Here is a 24,968-nt window from a genome sequence, read left to right as displayed (position 1 = left end):
ATGCAGCCTTTACCTATTAGCCTTTATTTCTGAAAGATGGATGTGAAAACTAAAAAACAGAAACCCAGTGTGGTAAGAGTAACAACCATATTCCATGCTTTACTATAAGCAGCTCAGGTGCTGCATATTACAAATAATTAATACTCAAGGTGAATGTAACCCATAAAAATAAATGAAATAGTATGAACAACATAGGAAGCCAACTTAAAACAGTAAGTAAACTGCTGCATTACAAAATGTCAGCGAACAAGAAGATTAGATTTGACTCCAAGACTGCTAAATCGTATCACATAATCAAGCTATTTTCATACCTTCTTCCCTCAAGTGTTCTTAAACTGGCTTCCTCACGGGCTGTCATTCTTTCCCTTCTGGCTGAATTCTGAGAAGCATGGAGAGGATGATTTGGATGGCCAGGATCACCAGCAGATGCTAATGCAGAACCATAACGCAGCTGAGCTTCAGTAGAGTCCATGATACTAACCATCCAATTCCAAGTAGGAATAAGCTTTTCTTCTACGTAATTCTACAGAAAATGAGATGTAATGAGTTTTGCAAAGAGAACTAGATGACGAGAATGCAATCTCAACATAAGCCTCCACCATGGCTTTTATAGTTACACCTGATTCCTTCCAAAGAGGGTGTAAAATCACAGTTCAAGAATGACCAAAGAACAGTTTCAGAAAGCTCTACTGCAACTGCTGATTTACTGTAGTGGTATGCAGCTCTCAATACTTTATTCCTTGGTGTCTGTAAAGCTTTCTCACCACCCCTCTCTCTCTTTCGGACATCTCCTCCTCAACTTATGATCACCAAGCATCTTCCAGGTGTGCACATCTTGGGGATTTTGGTCCAACTGCTGACTTTCTAGTAGCTTTAACAGCCCTCATCCCGCTATGGCATTCACTAGCCAGATCTTTCACCATTCTTCACCCCTCGCAACTTACTCAGTAAAGACAACAAAGTTAAAACCTGCACAGAGAACTATGTCTGCATACAGACCTCTCCTGGTCCAGTCTTTCTTCACCTGTTCCCAATACAGGGAGAAAAGCAGGCTCCAGAGTCTAACTGCATTGACCTGTTTTTTGGTTTTTTTTTTTATCCAACATCAGGGACAGCAAACAGACATTTATCTGTACAAATCTTTAATCTCATTTAATTATTTGGTCCTTACTAACTTTCTTCTTTTATAAACTCAACAGTTCATATTAAAAAGAATAGGGCGAAGGTTTTCAAGTACAGACCACCAGTATCTCCAGAACAGTCAATCCTGACTTTATTATCACTCAGATACCAGTCAGACTAAGCTAAGAAAAAAAGTATGTATAAGAAATATGAACAATTTAATGGAATTAGTAACTACAGCTACTGCAGCATACACTACCTCTCATATAACAGAGAGGTAGTAATATAGAGGTAATATATTAGAGAAGTAAAACAGAGAGGCTGATAGAGCTGGGATAGTTTAGACTCAAGACATAAACTCAGAAGGATCTTACCAGTGTGTGTAAATAGCTCATAAAAAGGCATAAAGTATACAGAGACAACCTCTTCCCAGTGAATGGACAAGAGGCAATAAGCACAAACTTAAATACCTGAAATGTCCATTTAAACTTTAGCAAAAAACTTTTACTCTAAGAGTTGTCAAACAACAGGTTGCTCAGAGCACTTGTGGAGTCTCCATCCTGGGAGGTATTCAAAACCTAACTGAACATAGCTCCTGAGCAGCCTTCTGTTGACCCTGCAGGGAATTTAGACTAGACTATCTTCAGAGGTCACGCTCAACAACTCTATGATTTTACAAAAAAATAAAAAATAAAAATAAAGTCAGCTGTAGTGGAATTGTTTCTCTGCAGAGATCTGGATGTTCTTACCTGCAAGTTAACTGCATCTTGGTAAGTCAGCTTCACTGCAGCTGGGATCTGGGAGTACACTAAATGATTGTACTTGGGAATCAGACCCATCAGGTCAGATATCTGCCGTATCACAATACTGTATGCTCTTGCTAAGCTGCTCGCAGATGTTAAATAGCTGCTTGCATTACTGGCTTCAAGGGCTGCAGCTGCTGCTGCAGCACTCGTACTGATGGTACCACTTCGACGCAGGTTTGACGGATCAATGTAAATCAAGCCCGCTGAACTTGCTAAACAGAAAAGAAGGTATGACATTAATGAATTCATCTACCCTTTGTTACGTATTTTCTGTATTGACTTTTATCATGAACATTTCTAGAAATAAACTGGTAAATATTACTGACATCACAACTGTAACTAGCACAAAATTACTAGCTACAGCAAGCATACTCATATCTTAAGAACTACAACAGATAATTCCTTTTTTTTACATTCAAAACCAGAACTGGAACAGTCAAGATAGGTCAGCACTGTCCTTCTATAACAAAAAGATAAGACTTCATCCTTATGAGAACAAATGAACACAGAGGAGGGGGCAAGGCCAGAGACAACTGACATGCATTTTATTCAGACTTGCCTGCTGGGGCTGACGTACTAGAAGGAGCAGTGCTAGTAGTTCTCTGGTTTTGGGTATTACGTACAGCCCACTGCATGGAACGGGGAGCCTGGGCAGCACCACTGGCATGTGAGCTATTTGTGGTTCGTTCCAGAGGCTCATCAAGCATGAAGGTCTCCTGTTCTATGTCATCACTCTGACTGCTGCTGCTATCGGAGTCGCTGGAATCATTAGACTGAGAGTCGTCTTCAGAAAAAAATGCTGGAACACTGCTAGCTCCTGTGAGGAAAACAAGCAATAAATGTTAACTGACAACTGCACATTTGTGCCTGTATGATGTCAGTGCTCTAAACTTTTCCAAGAGAAGAAATTACACATACTAAAAAGGTTCAATTACCGCTATTGAAAATCTTCACTAAATTATCCTTGCAACACGCTGCTAACTTTCCACAAGTTTCATGAAAAAGCAGTAAAATTAATTACATTTCAGAAGATAAACTAAGAAATAATTTAATTCAAAAGTTCTTCACTGATTGTGCCCCTAGGCAATGAATTCTAAAAATATGCTTCCAAACTGGACAGTAGAGCACTGGCATTCAAAATGGCTTAAAATGATTGGTCAGGTTTTATGTTTTGTTTTAAACTGTATCTAACTTCTATACCAAAAAATGAGTGAAAACATTTCATTTAATGAGAAAGCAGAGAAATCTCTTGTAACACATGCAGAAGCTCTGTAAGAGCAAACAAAATTAGGATGCATCTTGGTGCATCTCCTTGTCTAAAAGTCTGTGTAGTACAATTACGGGCAAAGGGAAAGCAATGGAAAAGCAGGAAATGTGAGGAAATGGGGGGGTGGGGTTGCTAGGTGGTGGTGGGGTGCGAAAGAAGCTGGGTAAAGAGAAAAAAAAATACAAGAAAGGGAAAAAATAAGATTATAAGGGAAAGGTACATGTGAAAGTGTCACAACCAGGTAATTCTCGCTCTGTCCAGTCTAGCTGTGAAGTAATTTCTCTAGTGTACCTCTGGAGTGCTGGATGCAGTCCAGATCCAAAGGGAAAAATTCTGCCCTTGTGAAAGCCATATTAAATCACTAACACATTTATCTTTTCTGTACAACTTGATATCTGAATTTAAAGAGCTAGATCATACACAAGATGATGTGGCGTACCTGCTTCTGACCCAGCAGTAGCTGCAGTGACAACACTTCTGCGCCCACTAGCATTGTCCTGATTACTGTGGTTACTCTCACTGTCACTTTCTGTTTCAGCAGCAGCTAGCAAATCCAACTCCATATCACTGCCTATAAAAACAATATACAAAACATCTCATGTTTAGAATGTGGAAAAAAATAGCGTGACTGTAGTGATTCATATAAGACATCTTAAACCCAGAGCCTCTTACTATAGCAGAAGTTAATGGATACCCAAGGGAGATGTCATAAAAGCAATGCAAACATGCAGCAACACATGGAATATATTTTCTTATTTTCCAGCAGTTTGCAGCCCCTGGCCCTCTCACACCATACTGCACATACACATTCAACACACACACTGAAAATGAAGACTTTAAAGACTCAGAACAAGTCACTCAAGCCAAAGACTCTGCAACTCTTCATGTACATGTATTAGCACAATTAGCCATATAAGGTTTCAAATTAATACTTAAGGAATACCTGAAAATTTAAAAAAAATGTAATAAAAAAATACAGGTTCTATTCAAGTTTAACTTTTGAGAATCAAATGTTCTGAATACTCAGCAAGTGAATAGACAGATTTTCTGTACTGTAAATGTATTGACTGAAAACACAAAGCACAGTCAGAAAGAGATGATGATAATTTTTTTAAAAACATAGTTTTGAGCCATCTAATCCCCAACTAACTAAATACAAGTCATATTAATTGAATCCCCTGTGTATGAAAGTTCTTGCATTTTATTCAAAATACTGAACCATAATTTATTATTTTCTGATTGGTTTGTAAACTAGCTCACCATAATTCAGATCCCTTTTGAAAACACATCTACCATTAACCACTATTCTATCATTGACCATGCAAGAGCTGGGCTACTTTCAAAGCCTTGGGTGAGATGGTTTAGTGTGAGGTGCCCCTGACCATGGCAGGGGGGTTGAAACTAGATGATCTTAAGGTCCTTTCCAACCCTAACTATTCTATGATTCTATAGGTTATGTCTGTATTTTACAGTAGCAAATACAAAATGAAAAATAAATATTGTTAACCAGGAACATAACATTTGTTTTGTTTTTTTTTTTATCCTTTGGCACCTTAGTATTTTCTCCTCCAGCAGAAAGAGACAAATGAATGTATTAATGTGCCTACTACAAGCTATCTGTCACTCTCCTTATCTCCTTTTGTAAGATGTTTTGAGACCCCACTTGCAACACTGTGTGCAATTTTGGTGTCCTCAACATAAGAGGGACATGGAGCTGTTGGAGCAAGTCCAGAGGAGGGCCTTGAGAATGATACAGGGGCTGAAGCACCTCCCATAAGAAGACAGACTGAGAGAGCTGGGGCTGTTCAGTCTGGAGAAGAGAAGCTGCAAGGAGACCTCCCAGCAATCTTTCAGTAGCTGAAGGGGGCCTACAGGGATGCTGGAGAGGGACGCTTCATCAGGGACTGTAGGAACACGACAAGAGGTAACAGGTTTACACAAACAGAGAAAGTTCAGTATAGAAATAAGGAAGAAGTTCTTTACTGTGAGGGTGTCTAGGTACTAGAGCAGAGCCTTGGGTGACATGGTCTGGAGTGTGGTATCCTGCCCGTGGCAGGGGGGTGGAACTAGATGATCTTAAGGTCCTTTCCAACCCAAACCATTCTATGATACTATGACGTATAATCTGAAATCTTTGGATTCTCTACTTGTGCAAGTCTCCCATGTCATTATCGCTGGTGACTTCAAAGATACCTTTTATTTATGATGCACAGACTGCTTACCCAAGCAGTAATGTGCTATACATACCATCTTCATCATGCTCATCATGCTGTCCTTCTGCTTCAGCATTTTCTTCACCGTGCTCTTCCTGTTCATCATGATGGTCTTCTTCACCAGCTACCCCCTCAACCACCTCAACCTGGAAAGAGCATTGTAATTTTATACTAGAATATCTTCCGTATCAGACATAATCTACATATTTTCAAAAACTCAGAGCAAAATTTATATTAAAGACAGAAGAAAACAAAAAACCCCTCACATCCAAGAAAGATGAGCTCACAATTGAATTGACATGAACAGAAAATGAACTTATAGCCACACAAAACTTGTCTACATTTGTACAGGCCACAGTTTTGGGGGAAAAAAAAAAAATCAGGCACACAAATAAAACACAGCACTGGACATTAGATTTTAATTCTGAAAGGGTAAAACTGACTGTAAAACCTAGAATTAGTTTCTAAATATTGAAGAGCTACCATCTTCATAAAAGACCCTGTAGTTCTCTAATAGAACCTAAGAAATAGCAACCATGCATGAAAGAGAAGTTTTTAACAGGGAGTTGTAATATAGCACAAGTTTATATATAAAAGGAAATAACAGATGTATTAATTAGTATTCTAAATCATACTGTAACTGTCAAATGCAAGACAGGGTATACTCTAAAATGACTAAATACTGATGAATACAAAACAAGTTACAAACCTCTACTAAAACAATATGCTTACGGCACAGTAGGGCTATTTCAAGTGCTACTCTATCTTTTGCAAATCGGGGTTCCTGATGCATGTGTTTCTGGTTCAGACATTAAAGTATGTGCTAATGCATTAGGTGCGTGCTGAGAAAAAAAAATAAATACAAAAAAAAAGAAAACCAACCTCTTCCACGTCTGCTGAAACAATATCATCTTGTTCTTCATCCCTGCCACGAACTGGCTGTGACTGGCTGATTCGTCTTTGCTGCGGATTCCTTATGATGTAGGATGACTGAGATTGACTAGAACTTTAAAAACAAAACAAAAGTAGGTTGGACCCTTGGCTGTCATTATGTACCTAAAGTTACTGTAGAAATATGTCAGTAGGAAAATACTTCCAAAACGTTTGGCCAGAATAAAAAGCCCCAGAACAAGACCACCTTTAGCAAGTCTTTAAAAAGAACAAATAGTGAGCTTCAGTGAATTTTACCTGCTAGACTGGTCAGATGACGGTCTGGGTGGCAGAGGCTCCACAGAAAACAGTTCTTCACTTCCCTGCATGGCATCTATACTAGTGCTAGCAAGTGTAAAGGGTGCTGTAGGACGTGCAATTCCCATCCTAACTGGAATAATTAGAGATTCTGCTACATTGCACAACTCTTCAACAGCATAAGGCAATAATGCCTGGAATACACGTTTACATTTTCCAATTGGCTGTGGAATAAAATTGCTATGGGAAAAAAAACCAGAGAAAAATAAAGGTTAAATAACTTTTTAACACACACACCCCCCACCAAAAAAAAGTATTATGGTAATATCAACTTTAATTTTTTCCCTCCAGAAAGTCAAGACAATTTTTTTTAACAGATACATACATTTGCATTTATAGCAACTATGCGCAGCTATTCCAGTCAGCTAAAAACATCCTTCAATAATTCAAGACTAAGGCTGAATACCGAAATCTATTACTGACAATCACAGATTGTAGTTCTAAGTTAAAACTCCCTTCTTCCAAAAATCCTAACATTTTAAACAGAAAGGTTCAGTATGAACATGTAAGTTTAACAAGTTTTGTATTAAAAAGCTACATGACATATCATTAGCTAACATGCAGGCTTGAGGTTTGCAACTTTCCGCATTATGCTGCCTACAGACCACAAATTAAGATGTTTCTGCATACTGTTGATTTTTATCAACTAATTTAATAAAAGAATAAATGTTGAAAAAATAAACCCACCACAGCCAATGCTCACAGGCATCCCACCACTTCACTTACTTTTTCTTTTTGGAGGAAGCCATTTCCACGCTAAGAATGACAAACACTCTTGCCACAGAACGCAGGAATCTCATTGTAACAGCAATAGCTTCTTCTCTGCGCCCTGGCGTATACTTGTTTTGTAATTCCTTTACCAGAGTACCCAGTAAAGTATCTAAGAGCTGTAGAAACAGGTCATTACAACCCAATACAGTGACATGTAATTCAGAAGCATAAAACAAGACACATTAAGATTTAAAGGGAGATCACAGTTGTAGCACTAGAAATTTACAAAAATACAACCAACAAGTTATTTTCAAATTATTCTCCAAGAATATCACCAGAGATAATCTATAGTTTCATATTATTCAGAAAATCTATGTAAAATATGGCTAAAAGTGCTTACCAAAATGTCTGCTGTGCATTTGACAATGAGGCAGTGAGTAAAACAGTCCAAGCGAATAGTTCCACTTTGTTGGTTAAGGTAAACTTGTTCTTCAGGCAGAAGATGACCTATCCTACTGCTTGCACTAAGACTTGGAAAGAATAAAAAGAAAGGGAATGAATTTTATATAAGTCAGCAGGTCTCAAATATCACATCAAACTTTACATTGACAACTATATCTAAATACACACGGGTCTTTGTTTTCCTGGGAGCCAAACATGATCATGGACTTCAGTGCATTCCAGTCCTGCAAAACACGTTCCAAAGCAAGCTGAGCAAAGCGAGGAGGTTCTAAATCATGATCAGGCATATCAGAATCTAAGGAGACAAAAAAGCAACTTAAGAAAGAGGTACTGAAACATGGGATTTGCCATTTATTACACTGAAACAGCTCTTACCTTCAGGATTTGCAGTTTTACGATTACGATCTTCCCTAATTCTAGGTGGTCTGTACTGGCAGTGTTCCACAGTTTGTCTGGCAACTGTCTGTACTAAAAACAGCAGCAGATGCTCTCCCCTATAATGAAAAATTGATTAGTGGAGATATGATATACCACATATTTAAAAATAATAACAATTATTCTACCCTGGGCATTGCAAATATGAACTTGCCTGCTATTTGGCATGGTAACAAGATTTGTGGTAGTAAGCAGGCGGTAAAGGAGATCAAGGCGAGCAGACTTCTGTCCAGCAATTAGTGTTTTACACTTGCACTTTTCCCAGCAATCACAGTATGCTGTTGGAGATGTTCGTTTGAGTCTACAAGAAATAGAAAAGGTGAGCTGCAACACTTCTCAGTAACGTACCAAACATTCTCTACACAGGCAAAGGGTCTTAGTGTGCACATTAAGATTCCTGGTAAGAGTTTCTTGTTTATTGCAGCAGCAAGATGTCAAAACCTAGCTAAAAAGAGAAATGTAGTTTGTATGTGGCAACACCTGGTATTTGCTGTTCTTGTTTCCTACATCCATTTCTTTTCATAGCACCTAACTGAAACTCATCCAAGACCATTTATCCTTCCCCAAAATAGCCTTCCAGTCAAGGAAGCTGCCAATGTTCATGACATGCAGTAAAAGCTCAGTAACTGCTACAACACTAAGAATTGTAACAACACTGTTATAACTGTATCTGTTAGCTTATTATAGCTAGGATATTAATGCCGTAACATTTACACCCTCTAACAGTGCCACAGAACCTCTGCAGCTTCAAAGCTTTCGCCAGGCTGATCAGAGACTTCTTGACTGTTCCTCTGACTGCCTACTCACTTTTCCCTTTATTACAGTTGATCTAGGCATTTAATAGGCTACACTTTTCTAAAAGTTTACAAAAATGATCTGTCATCAGGATTCACTGCCTTCAGAAAACTGCTAGAGACATCCAAAATTAAAAAAATTATTATTTAGATATATTATTCTCAGAATATAAAGCACTTTGAGAATTAGAATTACACACTCTAAATTCTACAAAGTGAAAAGTAGAAGACAGCTTCAGATTACTCTTCCCATTCTAACTCATAAAACAAATCTTGCAGAGCAGAAGAAAGGTATTTTAAATATTTTATTAATCTTCTGTTCTCAAATATCAGAACACTTCAAGGAAAAAAATTAACTATCAGTAAACAAACCCACAAAATACTGATTTCATTATAAGAAAGAGAATACAATACTTACTTGCAGTCATGGCCTTTGTGACAGACCCTTGCACATTCTGTGCAACAACAAAGCGATTCCAATAGGCCACATGTTCGGCATTCAAATATATCCTAAAAAAAGCATTACCAAAAACGTTACACAGTTTTCTCCCTGCAGCACTTGCAATCTCACAGTATTCCAGGTTACAGTGAAAAAAGCACTTGCTCGAACTCATGCCTTCACTTAGAATTTAGTTAATTCCAGAAAGTGAAACTTCGTTGTTAGTTTGAATATTCAGTGTTTGCAAAAAGCTGTTTCCATGAAATTGCCAAAGTTAGCCAGAGGGGAAAGAGCCACACTCACAAAGAGCCATACTCTGACCAACACAGCCAGCTTTAAGAGTACAAAGCAACTGGAGGAGGCAATGATCATACCAGACTAAACAATGCAACTTTAATAATTTGAAGATTAGATTAGTAGACTAACACAATCCATGGTTGAAACACCTTCCTATTTACTTAAGGAAAAAAAAAAACAAACAACACAACAAAAAGCCTCACCTGGTTAATATGTTCTGCACCAGTCCATGTAAAACTGCATGTGTCATTACAACACAAAACATACAAAGGAGAGTCATCTGGATTTGTACCAGAAGGACAAACCATTCCCATAAACACATCATCTTCTTTTTCGCTGGAAGTTGCTTCAGCTAAAAGAACAATCAAATGCCAGTGTTAAAAACCACCCCCAAAATAACAACACCCCACCAACAGAACCAATACTGTACAAACACCTACCATTACAAAATCCCCTACAGAATTAGAATTTTGAATAAAGTCTCTATCACAATTGCTTGAGAAAGCTTTCTGCTCATCACGTTACAGGTATTTCTTACAGATGCTGCTTCAAAATCCTGACTGAAAAATACAACCACCAACTCTGCCCCACTTTTAAATTCACTGACATTCTAACCAAGTCAGTGGACCACTATTTTGAAGGATTAAAAAGTAATTCACGGGCAATATTCTTATAAGGAATACCCACAGTCCTGTAAGGCCTTGTCACACCGCAGCTCTAATCTGCTTAAGTCTCTTGTTGAGTTCAACTTCATATATTTTCTCTTAAACAATTAGATAGCAACATTGAAAGAGAGTCACAAAATGTGTTTATACAGAAGTCTTTTCAAGAACACGATCTAGCTTGGCACAGTGCTTTATCATATTGTTTTTTTTCCAATTCAAAGAGAAGTTCCAGGTGATACCTCTGAGCTACTGAAAAGCAGTACCATAACCCACTGATGTCTGTAAATCAATGAAATGCTGAAAAGACTAGGAAGAGCACAAAAGCAGTTAACATTCATAGAAATCTATTGTAATATACTCACTGCAAAAGAGGAAGATACTCCTTAAGAGGCACATTTCCAAAACATAAAGCAATATGCAGTGTTTTGGAAAGAGATGTTCACCACCATTACCCGCTGCTCAAACACATGTAATTCCACACTCAAAAAAGTACTGTTAATAATGAATCTGCACACATGCAGAACTTTAGAAGGAAACCACAGGCTAGTAATTACTGAAACTGGTGTACCTTTAGCAATTTTCTGTGCAGTTTCTAGAATTGTAATTGCAGCAGGATATGCCCGGCCACTAACTGCTGACATAAATGGTGTCATGCCTCTTGCATCCCTAGGGATTAAGAACAGCAGACAAGTTAAAACACACTGAATTTTTTTGTTCTAACAAGAAAGGTAGGAAATAAACTATGAAAAATTAGCACTGCTAATCTTGTGCAAACAGAAAAACCACAGAGTGAATAAGCACTCTTTTATATGTTTTATTTTTGTGAAATAGACCTATTATTAAGGGATGGTAGGCCACAAATACAGCCAATAGTCTAACATTCTCCAATTTAACTAATGCACCTTTAAATAACCTTTTCTAAAAGGCTTCTATGTAATAAATTTCATGTGGTATAACATTACAAAGGATAGTGAGAATTCATATGAAAATCCTTACTTAGCTGACAGCAATTCTCGAAGATAAGGTTGTAAAACAACACTATCACATAGTAATTTCAGTATGAAATGAGCATTTGCCTTCCGATCCTTTGATTCCACTACAGATGGCTCAGTAGAAGGACCTGTAATGAGAAAAAAGAAAAGTTGCAGAGAAACAGTTTTTCCTCAAAAAATGACTACTTATTAAAAACAAACAATTCAATGTTTCACTGGGGTAATTAATCAGTAGCCTGACTAGTCAATGGTTTGCCAGTTTCAGCAACATTTCACTGAAGTAAATTTCAGTTCCAAATCACATTCTGAAACACAGACAGTAATTCCAGTTCCATACTGATTACCATATTTTTACATGTTTTCCATTCCCAAGGTAAAAATAATTTTTACATAAAACACAGCATGGTGCTTCATTTACTTTCTGCACACTTGTGAAATTCTGCTTCAATCCAATCTTGCTCTGATAAGAGGCATTTTCATATGCAGGAAGTCTGCGCAGGCAAAAACAGCTTTTGAGATAATTTTCCTTCCAAAGCATAGTCAGAGAAGCAGTATGTCCTCACCTGGTATCGTGGAGGTGCTAGGTCCTTGGCCGGTGCCAGTCGCTGCTGTGGTAAGAGATCCCACAGCGGGGGCCAGGATAAAATCAATGTCACCATCTTTTAGTAAACAGAACAGCAGGATGTATATCAATACATAAAAACATCCCTAACAACATGCTCTTTCTGCAATGTCTAGCACACTGCAGGCTTTCTGTATTTAACTGGCACTTCCTACAGATGGCCATATTCCTTGATTAGTAATGTAACTCAGTGTTACAAAACACACTTTGCAGAAGTTTGACACCAGCATTAGAAAGACACATACTGGACTAAAAACCAGTCATTAAGTCTAAGTAAACTCTCAAAAGCTACCTCAGTGACTGCTTGCTACCTCAATGACATAAGGTATTTCAGTCTCAAGCTGAATTTAAGTGATTCATCTTAAAAGCCATAGTTGCCTTTATTAAATCTTTCATTCTACAGTCTTAATATAATACATGAGAAGACTTACCTGGATCCATTGCCGGAGGATCTGGAACCCAGCTGGGAGGAGCTATTGGTGGAGAAACTGGGTCCTGGTGATCACTTGATGAAGCACCAGCTTCATGCCTGCCCAATCCAGCAGCTCTCAAAGATCTTCTCATCATTTCCCTTAATCTCAAACTAAATACAGAACAAAGGTATAAATGAAAATGAGACTGTATTTCTAATTAGAACATTTTAAACACAGAATTGCACATTGAAAAAGGAAACCAAACTCTTCTTATCTCCATTTTTCTTCCGCATAAAGAATAATGAGAATAAAAAGCATAAGCTGAGGGGTATTATTACTTCTATTTGACATTGGTTTTACCCTAAACTCATTGCTAGGGTGTTATTGTGCAAGGACTGTCTCTTGCTGCTGCTGGGCTTTTTTTTAATCTCACTGCAAGAAGAGGTTAATGAAAGAATAAAAATGGGTCTTGAAAAAAAAAAAAAAATCTGAAAGGAGTTATTTGTTTAAGGTTACTTAACGTGAAACACTACTTTACTGAGAACAGTCAATACAGTTTCGAGAAATGCTGCATCATCTTCCTAGAGGGAAAGGTAGTAGGAGTGAGGTAGAAGCCAAAGAACCCAGTATGATACAGAGATACAAACGTAAAGGTAGCTTTGGTTTTTATTTTTTAATGCACTACCTCTTAAGAGTAATGTTTCCGACAGAACCCGAGGGGGAAGTTTCAATCCTCACACTTATCTCCCGTTATCAAAAATATCATGGGGGTAAGAACTGCAGCTTGAGAAGGATAACGACATCCTTTCATTTCAATTGCTTTGACTACACAGCTAACTGAAACAAAAAAAATGTACTATGCCCTCCTCCAGAGTTCTCTGAACTAACTAGAACTCAGTACAGATAACCATCAAATTCCCTCACGGAGAGCACCACTCTATTTCCATCATGAAAAGAAGAACAACATACATTTCATCAGAAATTAGGATTGTGTCATGGTCAGGAACCTATCCTTTAGAGCCACCTAGATACAAAGGACTCCCACTACAATATAAATACTTAGGGTAAAAAGAATCAACTTAAGTTCTTTCCCACTGGTGTCATGTTGACTGCAGTATTCTTTGTCTGTGTAAGAGACCACCTCCCTCAAAATTCTCTTAAAAGCAAAAAAGCCTGGACACTATAACAGTACTTCCGCAATAAAATTTAATTCCCCTTAGTAAAGAGGACTAGAGCTTATCCTCCCACCACTAGTTTTCACACCAGAAATGGCTTCAAAAAACCCACTAGAACTCTAGTTTGGTACTTGAAGAAGTGAAATCTGACTTGCAAGTAGCAACAGAGCCCATTGTCTAACTAGACTGAAGGAAAGAATCACTGAGATTGGTTATTAATATGGAAATCAGCATACAGAAAACAAGAATAAAGCATTAGTCAGTTTACCTTCTGCTGCTTGATGATCCTGCCCTATTTCCTGGCCCATTGCTTGATACCACAGAGATGGCATTTGCAATAGCTTCCACAGCTGAGAGCCTTTCCGCAAATGTGTTCCTTTCAGAGCGCTCTGCTTCTGAAAGATGAGAAAAAGCGTTAGTGCCAGCATTTTACTTGGGAAAATTATAAGGAAGGACTAAAGTATGAAACATCACTAATCATAAAACCTTCCCTGCGTTATTTTTATTAATTTATATTTTTTTAGAGGGACAGATTCATATATAAATTTTTATTTTGGACAAGCTTAACCATGATTCTCACTGGGTTTGGTTTCTAAAAGGCCATCAAGGAAGGAAATTGAAGGCATTCAAATTGCAGAATAAGCTTTTAGTTTTCAGTATCAGCAAGAGATAAAGACATCTCACATAGCTGATTCCAGACACTTCCTGAGTCAAGGCTTCAAAAGTATTGTCAACCAAAAAAATAACCGGAACACCGTAAAAATACCCTCCCCACACTTCACAATGAGCAGCTATGGACAACAATGCAAAGTCGTGAGTTTCTAAGATACTCTACTTATAAGCATGCTTAGGAAAACCGTGTTACGAGTATAATAAGGTAGCACAATCAGTTTACATAAGACAAAACGAGCATTTCTTCCAACATCTAAACCTTTAAGTACCATGATGTCTAAAAGTCCTTGACATAACATGGCTGAATTGTGCCAAGTGCTATACAGAATGTAAAAAATTGCCGAGTTAGTTACAGTACGACTTGAAGCAGCCACTTATTGTGATCACACAGTACTTCTGGAGCCCTCACAAAGGGGGTCACAGCTCTTGAGAGTGATCCCTCTAGCAATATAAAGCAATACAACTGTTCCCTGCAACAAACAGATTCCACCTGTCCTTCGTCCAGCAGTAAACTGCAGCTGAATTTTCACTGCTCTGCCCATGAAGTCACTATTCATTTTCAGAGACTCACCTACTGCAAATGCCTTGGCTTTAAGGGTAATTTGCTGTTAATTTGTCCAATGAACTTTGTCCCAGTTCTCTAGAAAAAACCCTCAGTTTGTATGTGTTCGGTAAAATTATCTGACATTTAGTATCATGACTCTTTAATGATTTCACATGTTTTGGACCTTTCTTTTAAATGTGTCTTTTCCAAGATCCTCTCTACTGGCAAGACTAAGGAGATACTAAATCACAGAGAAACAGAGGAGCTTTGCAGGTCTGGGGCCACTTTTCCTGCAATTCTTTAATCCAGCACTGCAGGAGCTATGGCAAAACTAGGCACAGGATCCGAGAATGAAAAAGCTTATCCCTGCCCATAATATTCCCTTTCTGGCACTTAAGGAGGAATCTACATGAAGAAGAGTGAAGAATCTCAGGCAGGTACTAGCTGGAAAGGAGCAGTATGTTTTGTAATTGTTAAGGAACATCATATCCAGAGTCTGCAATTGAAGCCTTAACTCCTAAATCAAACGTCTTTTCAGTTTAACAGATGGCTGTACAACTTACAGACAGTAACATTAATCAGCACTGGCCTCCAGATGATGAACAGAAAATAAGCTTGTCTTAATATCCATTGCTAACAGTTACAGCAGAAGGTGGATGTGACTTGACTCTAAAGATATGAATCCCCTTTTAAAAGAATTTTTATGATGGGAAAGAGAGAGGCAGAGGGGTGTTAGAAGTCTATCAGGTTCATGTTTTTCATTTTTCAGAAAGTTAAATTACATCCAAATGAAGTTACTGAAAAAACGTCAAGGTTGCAAAGACAAGCACTCAAATTAGGAAAAGTCAGATTAAGTTTGCCCATGCATCCTTATTTCTGCTTCCTTGCGTGCTTACAGTAAAATAATCTTTCTTTGTTAGGTTTTGTTTGGTTGGTTTGGGTTGGGGTTTTTTTGGAGGGAAGGGGGGAACTGTTTGCCCCCACAACAAGACCCCTGCCTCAATCAGTGCACAGGATGGACGACACATTAAAGATGAAGAGCTGTACAATGAGCAAGCTGTTTATGCCTTGTTTGCTGCAACATTTGAAAGCTGCGTAGTAAGGCAGTGACAGCTTGGCAAGGAGAGGGGGAAGCACTGTCTTCTGTTTAATGCCACTGAACACCACTTTGGAGAACTGGAACCTATTTCTGCTACATCTAACAACACACAGCACTATGATCATGATACATTTTACTCATTTCTAGACACCTGAAAGGTGCCCAACTCACAGAAATAATTAACATTCAGAGAACAACTAAAACTACCAGTAATCCAGCTGTAGAATAAAGTGTTTTGAAATAATACCTACTAAAAAAAAAAAAATTAGACCAGGCCCATGGCTTCTCAAGCAGAACCTTCAAAATTAGTTAATAGCTTTGAATACATAAAAACTTCAAACTATAATAAAACTTCAAGCAAGAGATGAGAAAGCTGCAGCATTACCCCCATTTTATAAACAGGGTTATGAGGAACAATTAAGGTCTATAAATGACTAAAATTCAATGACAGCACCATACAAAATCCCACAAGGAAGTTCATTCATTATCCAGTGCAGGGTTTGTATGATGTGCAATAAATAAGGAATGGGGCCACACACTGAATGATGAGGATAAAAAGAAATATTGAATAGCTACCCATTCGGTGAGCACCGTCCATCTTGTGCACTGAATGAGGTAGTCCTGTGGAAAAAATAGTATGACGGTGTAATTAAAGACCATTTCACAATGCACACCCATGCACAGCACAGGGGTAAACTTCATTCTGGCATTTCCTAATTTTTGAGTGCTTGACTTAGCAACCTTGCTCTGTTAGCATACTTCTTACATAACAGTATTTAACTGTGTCAGTAAGTGGCATTAACAGAAGGCCATTCTTTCACATCTCTTAATACATGTCAACTGCAAGTAGCATTTCCTACTGAAGGCATTAACATATATTACAAAACTTGAAAAATATTGAATACTGTTTCTCTTAAAAGCTTGTTAGTGAAATAACAGGGATACTAGTGATAGAAAGGTGGAAAAGCATTTGTTTTCATCCACAATCAACATGTGGATGTGAAAAGTTTGTTTTTTAGAATCAATAAAAACTGTTTAGTATTCTTAACTAAACAATTCTTACAAATCCTCATGAGAGTAATAACAGTGTTGTCACAGCACCTTTGAAAGGCTAGGACCTATTTTAGGTCCCAAATTTTAAGACACCTGTATAGGAAGAATACAGCCTTTATTTCAAATGTTCTTGAAAATGTATAAAAAAGTTTATTTTCACAGTATTTTCATTATATTTTTGAGCTCACCCTCTTCCTCTTTTGTTTCTTTGTTGCTGGTTGGAAAGCATACAGACACGCAAGCATGCAGAATATTGCGGTTTCCATCACATCTATGGCCAAGGAATGTCTGCAGCATTTGTGGATTCTGATCCAAGACAACTGCTTGTTCAAGATTCATCAGGTATTGTCTGCAAGCCTCATAGTCACATCGAAGAATGTGCTGCATTAAAGTTTGTTTCTGTACTCAAAAGAATAAAGTATTTTAACAATTTAAAATACAAAAGGCAGACATACAAGCTTCCTAACTTCCAGTTTTCTGGTTCTGGAGTTAATAGAAAGGCCTAAATCTAGGACATTAGCTGGAAGTTAGTACAGGAACTGCTGAGAATACACATCATCTCAATTATACCACTGATAAAAAAACAGAAATCAGCAAGCATTCAGGGCACAGACAAATTAAAAGGAAAGGAGAAGCTTAAGCAGCCAAAACTATCAGGCTCACAAAACTATGTCTTTGGCTTCAGAGCTGGGTTCTTAAAATAGATTACTTCATGGCTACATGTAACAGGAAAAGTGGTACAACTGAAAAACTAAGGAGTCTACATCAATTAGCTCCTACCTATTTGTTTTAAACAAGTGATATACATGCTGAAAAGCGAATGAACAGAAGCTGCTGAAGGTCTGGGAGGCTCACCCCATATACAACAAGTTTTTTTACAGCGATGGAATACTCCACTGTGAAATGAATCATAGTCTAACAGGTACACAGTACCTCCTGGTGGCAGCACAGCACACAGAAGATCTAACTGCACCAAATTACTTATGGTTTTATACAAGTTTGATAAATAAATTCACAACAGACCTATTCATACAGTAGCACAGATGAGTACAGAACTCTACAGGTGACTGGGGAGAAGGACAGAATATCTTTGCTTAATTTCCTAATGTATGGTCCAAATATATGATACACAAGAAAACAAGTTGTTGGATCCATCAGTAAAAAACTATATACTCATAAAACAAATAAAACTGTACACTGGCAATAAGCATAAAAAGATAACAGTTTTAAAAGTAATGCCCAAAATGGATCTTTCACTCTACTGTAGAAACATATTTGTACTTTCTTGTTTCTAAGAAAATCTTCAGTTGAAATCAGTTTCTTTGAAATAGTGAAATTACAAATCGGTATCTAAACACAAAGTTGCTTTACACATAACTTTATTAATGCAAGAGGAAAAAAAGTACATAGTTCTGTAGTAAAGAGAATACTTTACCTCAACAGCCATAATGATAACAGCAGCTTTCTTTTTGATGGTCGAGTTAGCAGGAAGATTTGTTAAGGAATGAACACCCATTCCAAGACTACTAATAGGTGGAAGATCAAGCCAGTCAGGGTCTCGTATCCCACCCATACAATCTTTTGCCATTGGATAGATTGTACCATTTCCATCTCTAAGAACAATAGGAGATTCCTACATTTGGAAAAAAAAGTTTTTATCATTAAATCTCTACAATTTATGAATATTATCTGTCCCAAAAGGTCCAGTTCTGCTTGACTGCCAGTAATGACAACAGTTTACCCTAAATTCTCACTTAGATCATTGTCTCCTATCATGACAAGTGGCAGAATAAGATACCACACTTCCTTTCTCAAATGCTTGAAATGTGCTTAACGTACTAAATACTATTAAAAGTATTTCCTGATGCTTTATATTCATTACCAATGAAACTCATAGTACCTATACTTTTCGTTTACTTAAATGCTTCAGAGAAAGTTGAATATATTAAAATGAAACATTCTATTTCAGTTTTTGCCAAAAGTATTTCCTTTGACTATCCTAAGCAAAATGTATCACATCTGCAGAAGTTACTAGAAGAGTTCAAGTATTTTTTAATCAGCCCTCCTCATGAAGGCCTAGCACAGTGTAATCAAGTTGTATAATCAGATAAGATACTTAACACCAGATAGTAGAAAGAGTTGCATAAAACTTCAATATATCGTTTTTAATGTCAAATACAGTTGGGTTTTTTTTTCTTAATATTTCCATTTATTCTGAAGGAGTGGATTTTCATCTGACCCAATTCCAAAGTATAACTAGATGACAAGTATACACTAACACAGGAAATACTGTCAAGTTTTTCCCCCTTTTTTACTCTGTATTCAAGGTAGAATTTGAGTGAGATTATTAGAAGTGCTTAAGTGAGTTAGACTGATATTTCCATCACGCCTTAAAAATATTTATGGTAGCAGCAAGTCTTTCATAACCCATCTGAAGAACTATTTCTTTGCCAGTCTTTGGAAAAGCCTTACAAAAGGCTGTACCATCCTATTCAAAGATGATGGAAAGTTAAGTGCAGTGAGGTTAAATTATTGAGATACAAAACCACAAACCTGTCCAGCTGTAAAAATAGCAACACTTCTCTCATTCTGCCCCAGGAATGCAATGCTGCTAGTAGGGAAATTATTTTCCTGTTCAGCCTTTCCTGTGGCAAGGTCAAATATGCAGTATCGAACCCAGTTCCCAGTTTTCAGAACAGCATGCACTCCTTCAAAGATACACGAAGAAAAATGTTAATGTCTTTTACTGATCGCATCCAGTAAAAGAACTCCTAACTAAAGCACTTTTAAGGAATCACCAGTATCAATGGAAACAACAGCTTATGTTAGTTTGACAATGGTTGGTTTCCACTAGGAAGAGAAACAGGTAATAAAGGCTCTAACAGAGTATCTTACAGGGTAAGTCCTACTTACCTTTTGAATCTACATTTACTGCGAGGATCTCTGTTTTTTCAGGAATACACAGCTTTTTAGGTGTCCTCTGAAAACAGTCAGGAACTTTGGGAGTTCCACCAGTTTTTACAACCTGAAAACATGCATTAAATTTTAAGATGTAATTAAACTCCCAGTGCTGACATTTCAGAATACCCAAACCTTTTTTTAAAGTGTTTCACAAAGACATACCTGCAGTTCATCTATTCTGAGCAGCCTACAGTCTTGGAGAAGAGAAGAAGGATCAGGATCTGAATTAGAACTGCTCTGACAGTTCGCATTACTGGACGTGCCCGGAAATTTAACAGCAACATAAGCACCATCCACTTTTAGCACCTACAAGCAGAACACATTACAGTTTTACCAAAAGCTTTGAACAGAAACAGTTTAGGTTGATTTGCTTCAAAATAAACTAGACCTTTATCAGGAAAAGAAAAAAACAAATATGAAAGTATTGGTAACAAAGTTTTTTGTAGACAGAGTCAAAGCACTTGCTCCCCACATAGTGAAAATTCCCTCTCAGAGCACAGACCCTAGTACAAGTACTAGAGAATCACTGATGGCTGTAACAATACTACCCAGAAGTTTCAAAATTCAGACCTACTCTAAAGATCCACGAACATTAACTCTGATCTAGACACTACAAGGGCAGAGTTCTAGTGAGACTTGCCAGACAACACTACACAAAAACAATGTTTTTGTAAAAAATATTAATCAAGGTACATTTAGATGTTTTCACGGTAATCAGACTAACTCGTAAGTCTGATATCACATGCCAATGGCACAGCCACAGCTTCTACCCTGACACGTAGGGATTGTTTTTGTAACGACTAAATGCTGCTAAAAACACTTTACAAATTTGGGCTGCTTCTGCAAACAGAAGATTGTAAATGGTCAACCTCTAGCAAAATGTATGAAATCTCATTTACTAAGTTTCAAATTTATAATCAGGGGCTGGGGTGGGGGGAAGAAACACACCTTAAGAAAAGGCACAATCTCCAAATATTTAAAGCTTCCTATCTCCATAATTAGAAGTTTTCTTTTACATGCTTTCTGTCTGCTCTTAATGTTACCACTTGCATCACTTTTCACATGTTCAGAGAAATGTTCCAGTTTTTAAAGTGCTGGAACTCTATGGTGACTCTTTCAAAGTCCACATGCCAAATATTTTTTCTTTCCCATTTTATGGTTCAAGAAAAAAAATCATGTAGCTTTAAAAAGTGGAAAATACATTTACTTTGATTTGGCTGAGAAGAACTTCACCTCTTCAAAGAGTAACTAAAATGCAGTTCTGTAACTAAATAGCTACTAGTATGGCTACTGGCCTTTGCACAGAAAGAAAATAAAACTATCCATTGACGCAGCAAGCAACTAGGAGCCTGAGTGAAACACCTGATAGGAATTGTACATAACAAGCTCCAAAACAGAGATGTGGTATAATGGATTGGCACTGAACAAGATAGGTAAGTTGCTTCTTTAATTGAAATTATGTAAGTCTTAATTCATTGAAAAATACATTAATAAAAATAAAATGCAAGAGTCTAAAGGATTTCAATGCTTTAGCTTACAGAACTAGTGTACTTATACCATTCATATTGCTAATGCAAAAGTTTCATCAATCAGAAACAAGCATTTTACAGAACTCTACAGGCAATGTTTGCCTTATGAGGACTAAACTAAAATAATGGAATCAAACAAATTACAATTAAGCAACAAAAATGGAAGTCTAAAGGTTTTCTTCCCAGACGCAAGATCCATTTCAGAGCATTTTCAGCTACAGGATAAAGAGATCTGATCCTTCTTTTTAATGTAAAAGAAAAAGAAATTGATAAGCTGAAAGATGAACATACATTCTTTATGTCTTTATTTGTCTCCTTTACCCTTATATCAACCCACCAGCACACTCCATTAAGCCACAATGCCAAAGCACACTGGCAGAAAACATTCCTCTGAAGTCCCTTCCTCAAAAAGTGGAAGCAGATCCTGAGCCCCACTTCTCCTCCCCTGTTCTCTCGTATGGTTGTTCACTAAAAATCACATTAAAGACTGGTATATTTTGAGGCTACTCAGCCTAAGTTGACTACCAGCACTTGAGCCTTTCAGCAGTAAACCTGTCTGGATCCACCAATCATCTGTAGATTCTCTCCCTCTCCAGAATCACCATATTCTCTCTAAAGACACAGCAGCAAAAAAACAGGTAAACATAATTTTTATGTCTTATCTCTTTGTTGGAACGGAAAAAAATTTAACATCACAGAAAAGGCTCCTCCCTCTACCCTCAAAGTAGAATAAGCACTTCCAAAGAAATACTGACACATTTCTTTAAAATTAAGATTAAAAGTTTAAAGATTAAAAAGATTAAAAAATTTCCTAATAGATAGGTAATTCTTTCCTAACAGATAACTCTTCTGGGATTCTATCCAGCCTGAGCTCTTTCAATTTAACCTTCTCAATGAAAGACTTCAATCTCAGACAGAAATCAAACAAAAAATACAATGTTCAAGCGACTGACTGAAACAATACAAAGTACAAGTTAAACAACTACTCTACTGAAATTCATGTTTCACAAGATCTCTAGTACTTGATAAACTTTCTGGGCATAGGATCTGCAAAACTGGTAATACATGGAAGTCTCACCGGATTAAGGATAACCTTGATGAACAGAAGTCACTTGGGGAGGCCCTGGACACTGCCAATAGAAAGCCTCAGACCAAAACAAAACACCAAAGAAGAAAAGGCAGCTCCAACCCAGGTTCTCTACCCTTTTGTTCTAACTGTGGTTCCAAACACCATTTAAGCCTTCCAGTAGAGGAGATCCAGAAGCTAATGCGGGCAGGTATCTGAAAGTGCATGGGATGGACAAAAGCAACTTCTTTTCCTCTGATATCAGTGAGCAGTAATGAAGGCTTATTTCAGCCTGTATCTTTTCTAAATGACAGTGAAAGATGACTCCATCATATTTCTTACCACTGCAGACAACAGAAGAAACAAGTGCCAAAATTTTTCATTATTTCAGTCTTCCATTAGGTGGATAATCTTATAATCATCGTCTCCTCCATGTAATGACATACTTTAAGGAACAAAGGCTTAGTTTTGCTCCAAGCCCATGAAGGATTTAAATGGTAATGAGACTGGAATATATTCCAAGGAGAAAGATGACTAAATCCAAGAGCGTATCTAGCAGACTTACGCTTTACTCATTTCTTTGTTATGGTAGCTCTTGACACAGCACACAAACACTTTTACAACTGTATACAGAAACAGTAAAACTCGCTGTCTTGAAGATCTTAGAATCCAAAACATGAAGGACAGATAGAGACAACAGGGCTTTCCCAAAACTGATATGAGGCAAACAATGGTTTAAGCAACTTCAATTAGATCTCAAAACTTCATTTATAGAAACTTGAGTATTTCAATGACTTAACTTGCTCCACACTCCCTTTTGCAGAAATGACCCAAAATTGGTAATGAAAATTCACTGTGGGCCTTCTCCTTTCAAAGATACTGCTCAAGGCAAATCTTCCACTCCTGCACAAGTAAACCATTAGGGATGTAAGCAGAAGGACTAAATCCACGTGCCTAGTGTGGACAGTTATTTTCTCTTCTGGTAACCTTTTTTTTTTAATCTTCTCTGAATCCAGCAGAAAGCAACCCAATCTCTTCATTTTGTACAAAACCTTTATTGGCTTTCCTGTTGTTCTGATTTTTGAAAAGCAAATCAGAGAACTGTCTAGATGACCTGATCCCTCCGAACATCACACTACAATGCCAAAGGAGAAACAGTGTTTCCCTCTACAGCACTAAGAGCAAAGCTTTACTAGAGAGAAAATGAAAACATTACAAAGGCAAAATAAAGTAATAGATCAAACAACTTTACAGTCATACTAATGAAGCGTAGCATTTCTAATTAATAAAATAAAAAATAAATCTGTTAGTATGTTACATGAGATTCACCTGAATATTAAGTTGCTGTATATGTGAAAGTCAGTCACAACACATGTAACTCTCCACAATCTCACTGGAGAAGTAAGAACCATTGCTTAAGTCACCAAAAATAATCCTCTGGATAAAACCACAGCTGCTTTTCTTAATACTGTGGTTCAACCTAGAGTACCAGAATATTATTTTTTAAGATTCATCACTTTCTATTCACAACACATTCAGTCTTTTATGTGTTCATTGTTTTATGGACAAGCAAAGATGCAACAAAAGTCTAGTCATAAACATTCTGCAGCATCCCCAAAGCTATGATTCTTTTAACAGCTTATCTAAAAGGGAAAACTTTTTCTTTCCCTCCACAAAGATGGTGGGACAGTGTATTTTAGACAAACCTTGCCAACAGGAACATTCTTAACGTCTTCCACAAATACAACTTCCCTCAGAGACCACTGTTCTTCATTTACTTTCTCCTCCTCTTTTGGGGCAGGAGTAGATCGTCGTCGCTCTGAGACAAAAAAAGTTATTACCAAAAAAGACAGACTTGAAATATTTAATCAAAGCATCAAAATGCAATGTTCAAACATCAAACCTGTCCCGCAAAAAAGATTATGAACAGTCCAATCCAGAAATTCACAAGAGGTTAACAAGAATCTGACTTTAAAAGTCAGAGCTACCTAACAGTACACCATGCCACTTCCATGTTTTTTCTGTGAAATTAGCACTAATAAGGCCTATCTGATAAAAAGCAATTTTTAAGGACATTCAAGCAAAATAATTAGAATACAATAAAATGCTTCATCAGGGTTAAGTATTTAAGCTTTGATGAAAAAGGTTGACATCATGACATCATTCAGTCCTGCTCAGTGCTTTTTATCACCTTTACAAATAAACTTTGTCCTCTACATATGGATTTTTGGTAAACATCTAGAAGAGGAGCAAATGAGGCAGAAACATAGCTATTTGGGCTAATAGTAATTGCAATAGTTAGATTTGTTGCAAAAATATTATCTGAACAATAGCTATATTAACACTTGGGATCAAATTTAAACACATAACATGGCTTACTTAA

The 24,968-nt window shown here is 37.3% G+C and overlaps 1 protein-coding gene across 1 annotated transcript in view; it reads right to left on the bottom strand.

Annotated features, from left to right (window-relative positions):
- Positions 1–24,968, bottom strand: part of UBR5 (ubiquitin protein ligase E3 component n-recognin 5) — an 86,699-nt gene that overhangs the window by 16,096 nt on the left and 45,635 nt on the right. Inside the window, exons 16-40 of the mRNA XM_062627273.1 lie at positions 24,292–24,404; positions 20,153–20,296; positions 19,943–20,054; positions 19,583–19,737; positions 18,465–18,662; positions 17,218–17,428; positions 13,930–14,056; positions 12,505–12,656; positions 12,015–12,110; positions 11,456–11,579; positions 11,028–11,125; positions 9,998–10,146; positions 9,477–9,568; positions 8,419–8,565; positions 8,205–8,323; positions 7,998–8,124; positions 7,768–7,897; positions 7,383–7,543; positions 6,597–6,836; positions 6,291–6,414; positions 5,443–5,554; positions 3,635–3,766; positions 2,484–2,745; positions 1,872–2,136; positions 312–523 (exon numbers count right to left, since the gene is read on the bottom strand). Of these exons, the coding sequence (XP_062483257.1) occupies positions 312–523; positions 1,872–2,136; positions 2,484–2,745; positions 3,635–3,766; positions 5,443–5,554; positions 6,291–6,414; positions 6,597–6,836; positions 7,383–7,543; positions 7,768–7,897; positions 7,998–8,124; positions 8,205–8,323; positions 8,419–8,565; positions 9,477–9,568; positions 9,998–10,146; positions 11,028–11,125; positions 11,456–11,579; positions 12,015–12,110; positions 12,505–12,656; positions 13,930–14,056; positions 17,218–17,428; positions 18,465–18,662; positions 19,583–19,737; positions 19,943–20,054; positions 20,153–20,296; positions 24,292–24,404 (3,802 nt within the window). The remainder of the gene's footprint in view (positions 1–311; positions 524–1,871; positions 2,137–2,483; positions 2,746–3,634; positions 3,767–5,442; positions 5,555–6,290; positions 6,415–6,596; positions 6,837–7,382; positions 7,544–7,767; positions 7,898–7,997; positions 8,125–8,204; positions 8,324–8,418; positions 8,566–9,476; positions 9,569–9,997; positions 10,147–11,027; positions 11,126–11,455; positions 11,580–12,014; positions 12,111–12,504; positions 12,657–13,929; positions 14,057–17,217; positions 17,429–18,464; positions 18,663–19,582; positions 19,738–19,942; positions 20,055–20,152; positions 20,297–24,291; positions 24,405–24,968) is intronic.

This window comes from Pezoporus occidentalis, unplaced genomic scaffold (genome assembly GCF_034315485.1).
Source record: "Pezoporus occidentalis ecotype Australia unplaced genomic scaffold, CSIRO_AGI_Poc_V1 ctg3, whole genome shotgun sequence".
In the NCBI taxonomy this organism is placed as follows: Eukaryota; Metazoa; Chordata; class Aves; order Psittaciformes; family Psittacidae; genus Pezoporus; species Pezoporus occidentalis.
This window is presented reverse-complemented; position numbering and strand designations above follow the sequence as displayed.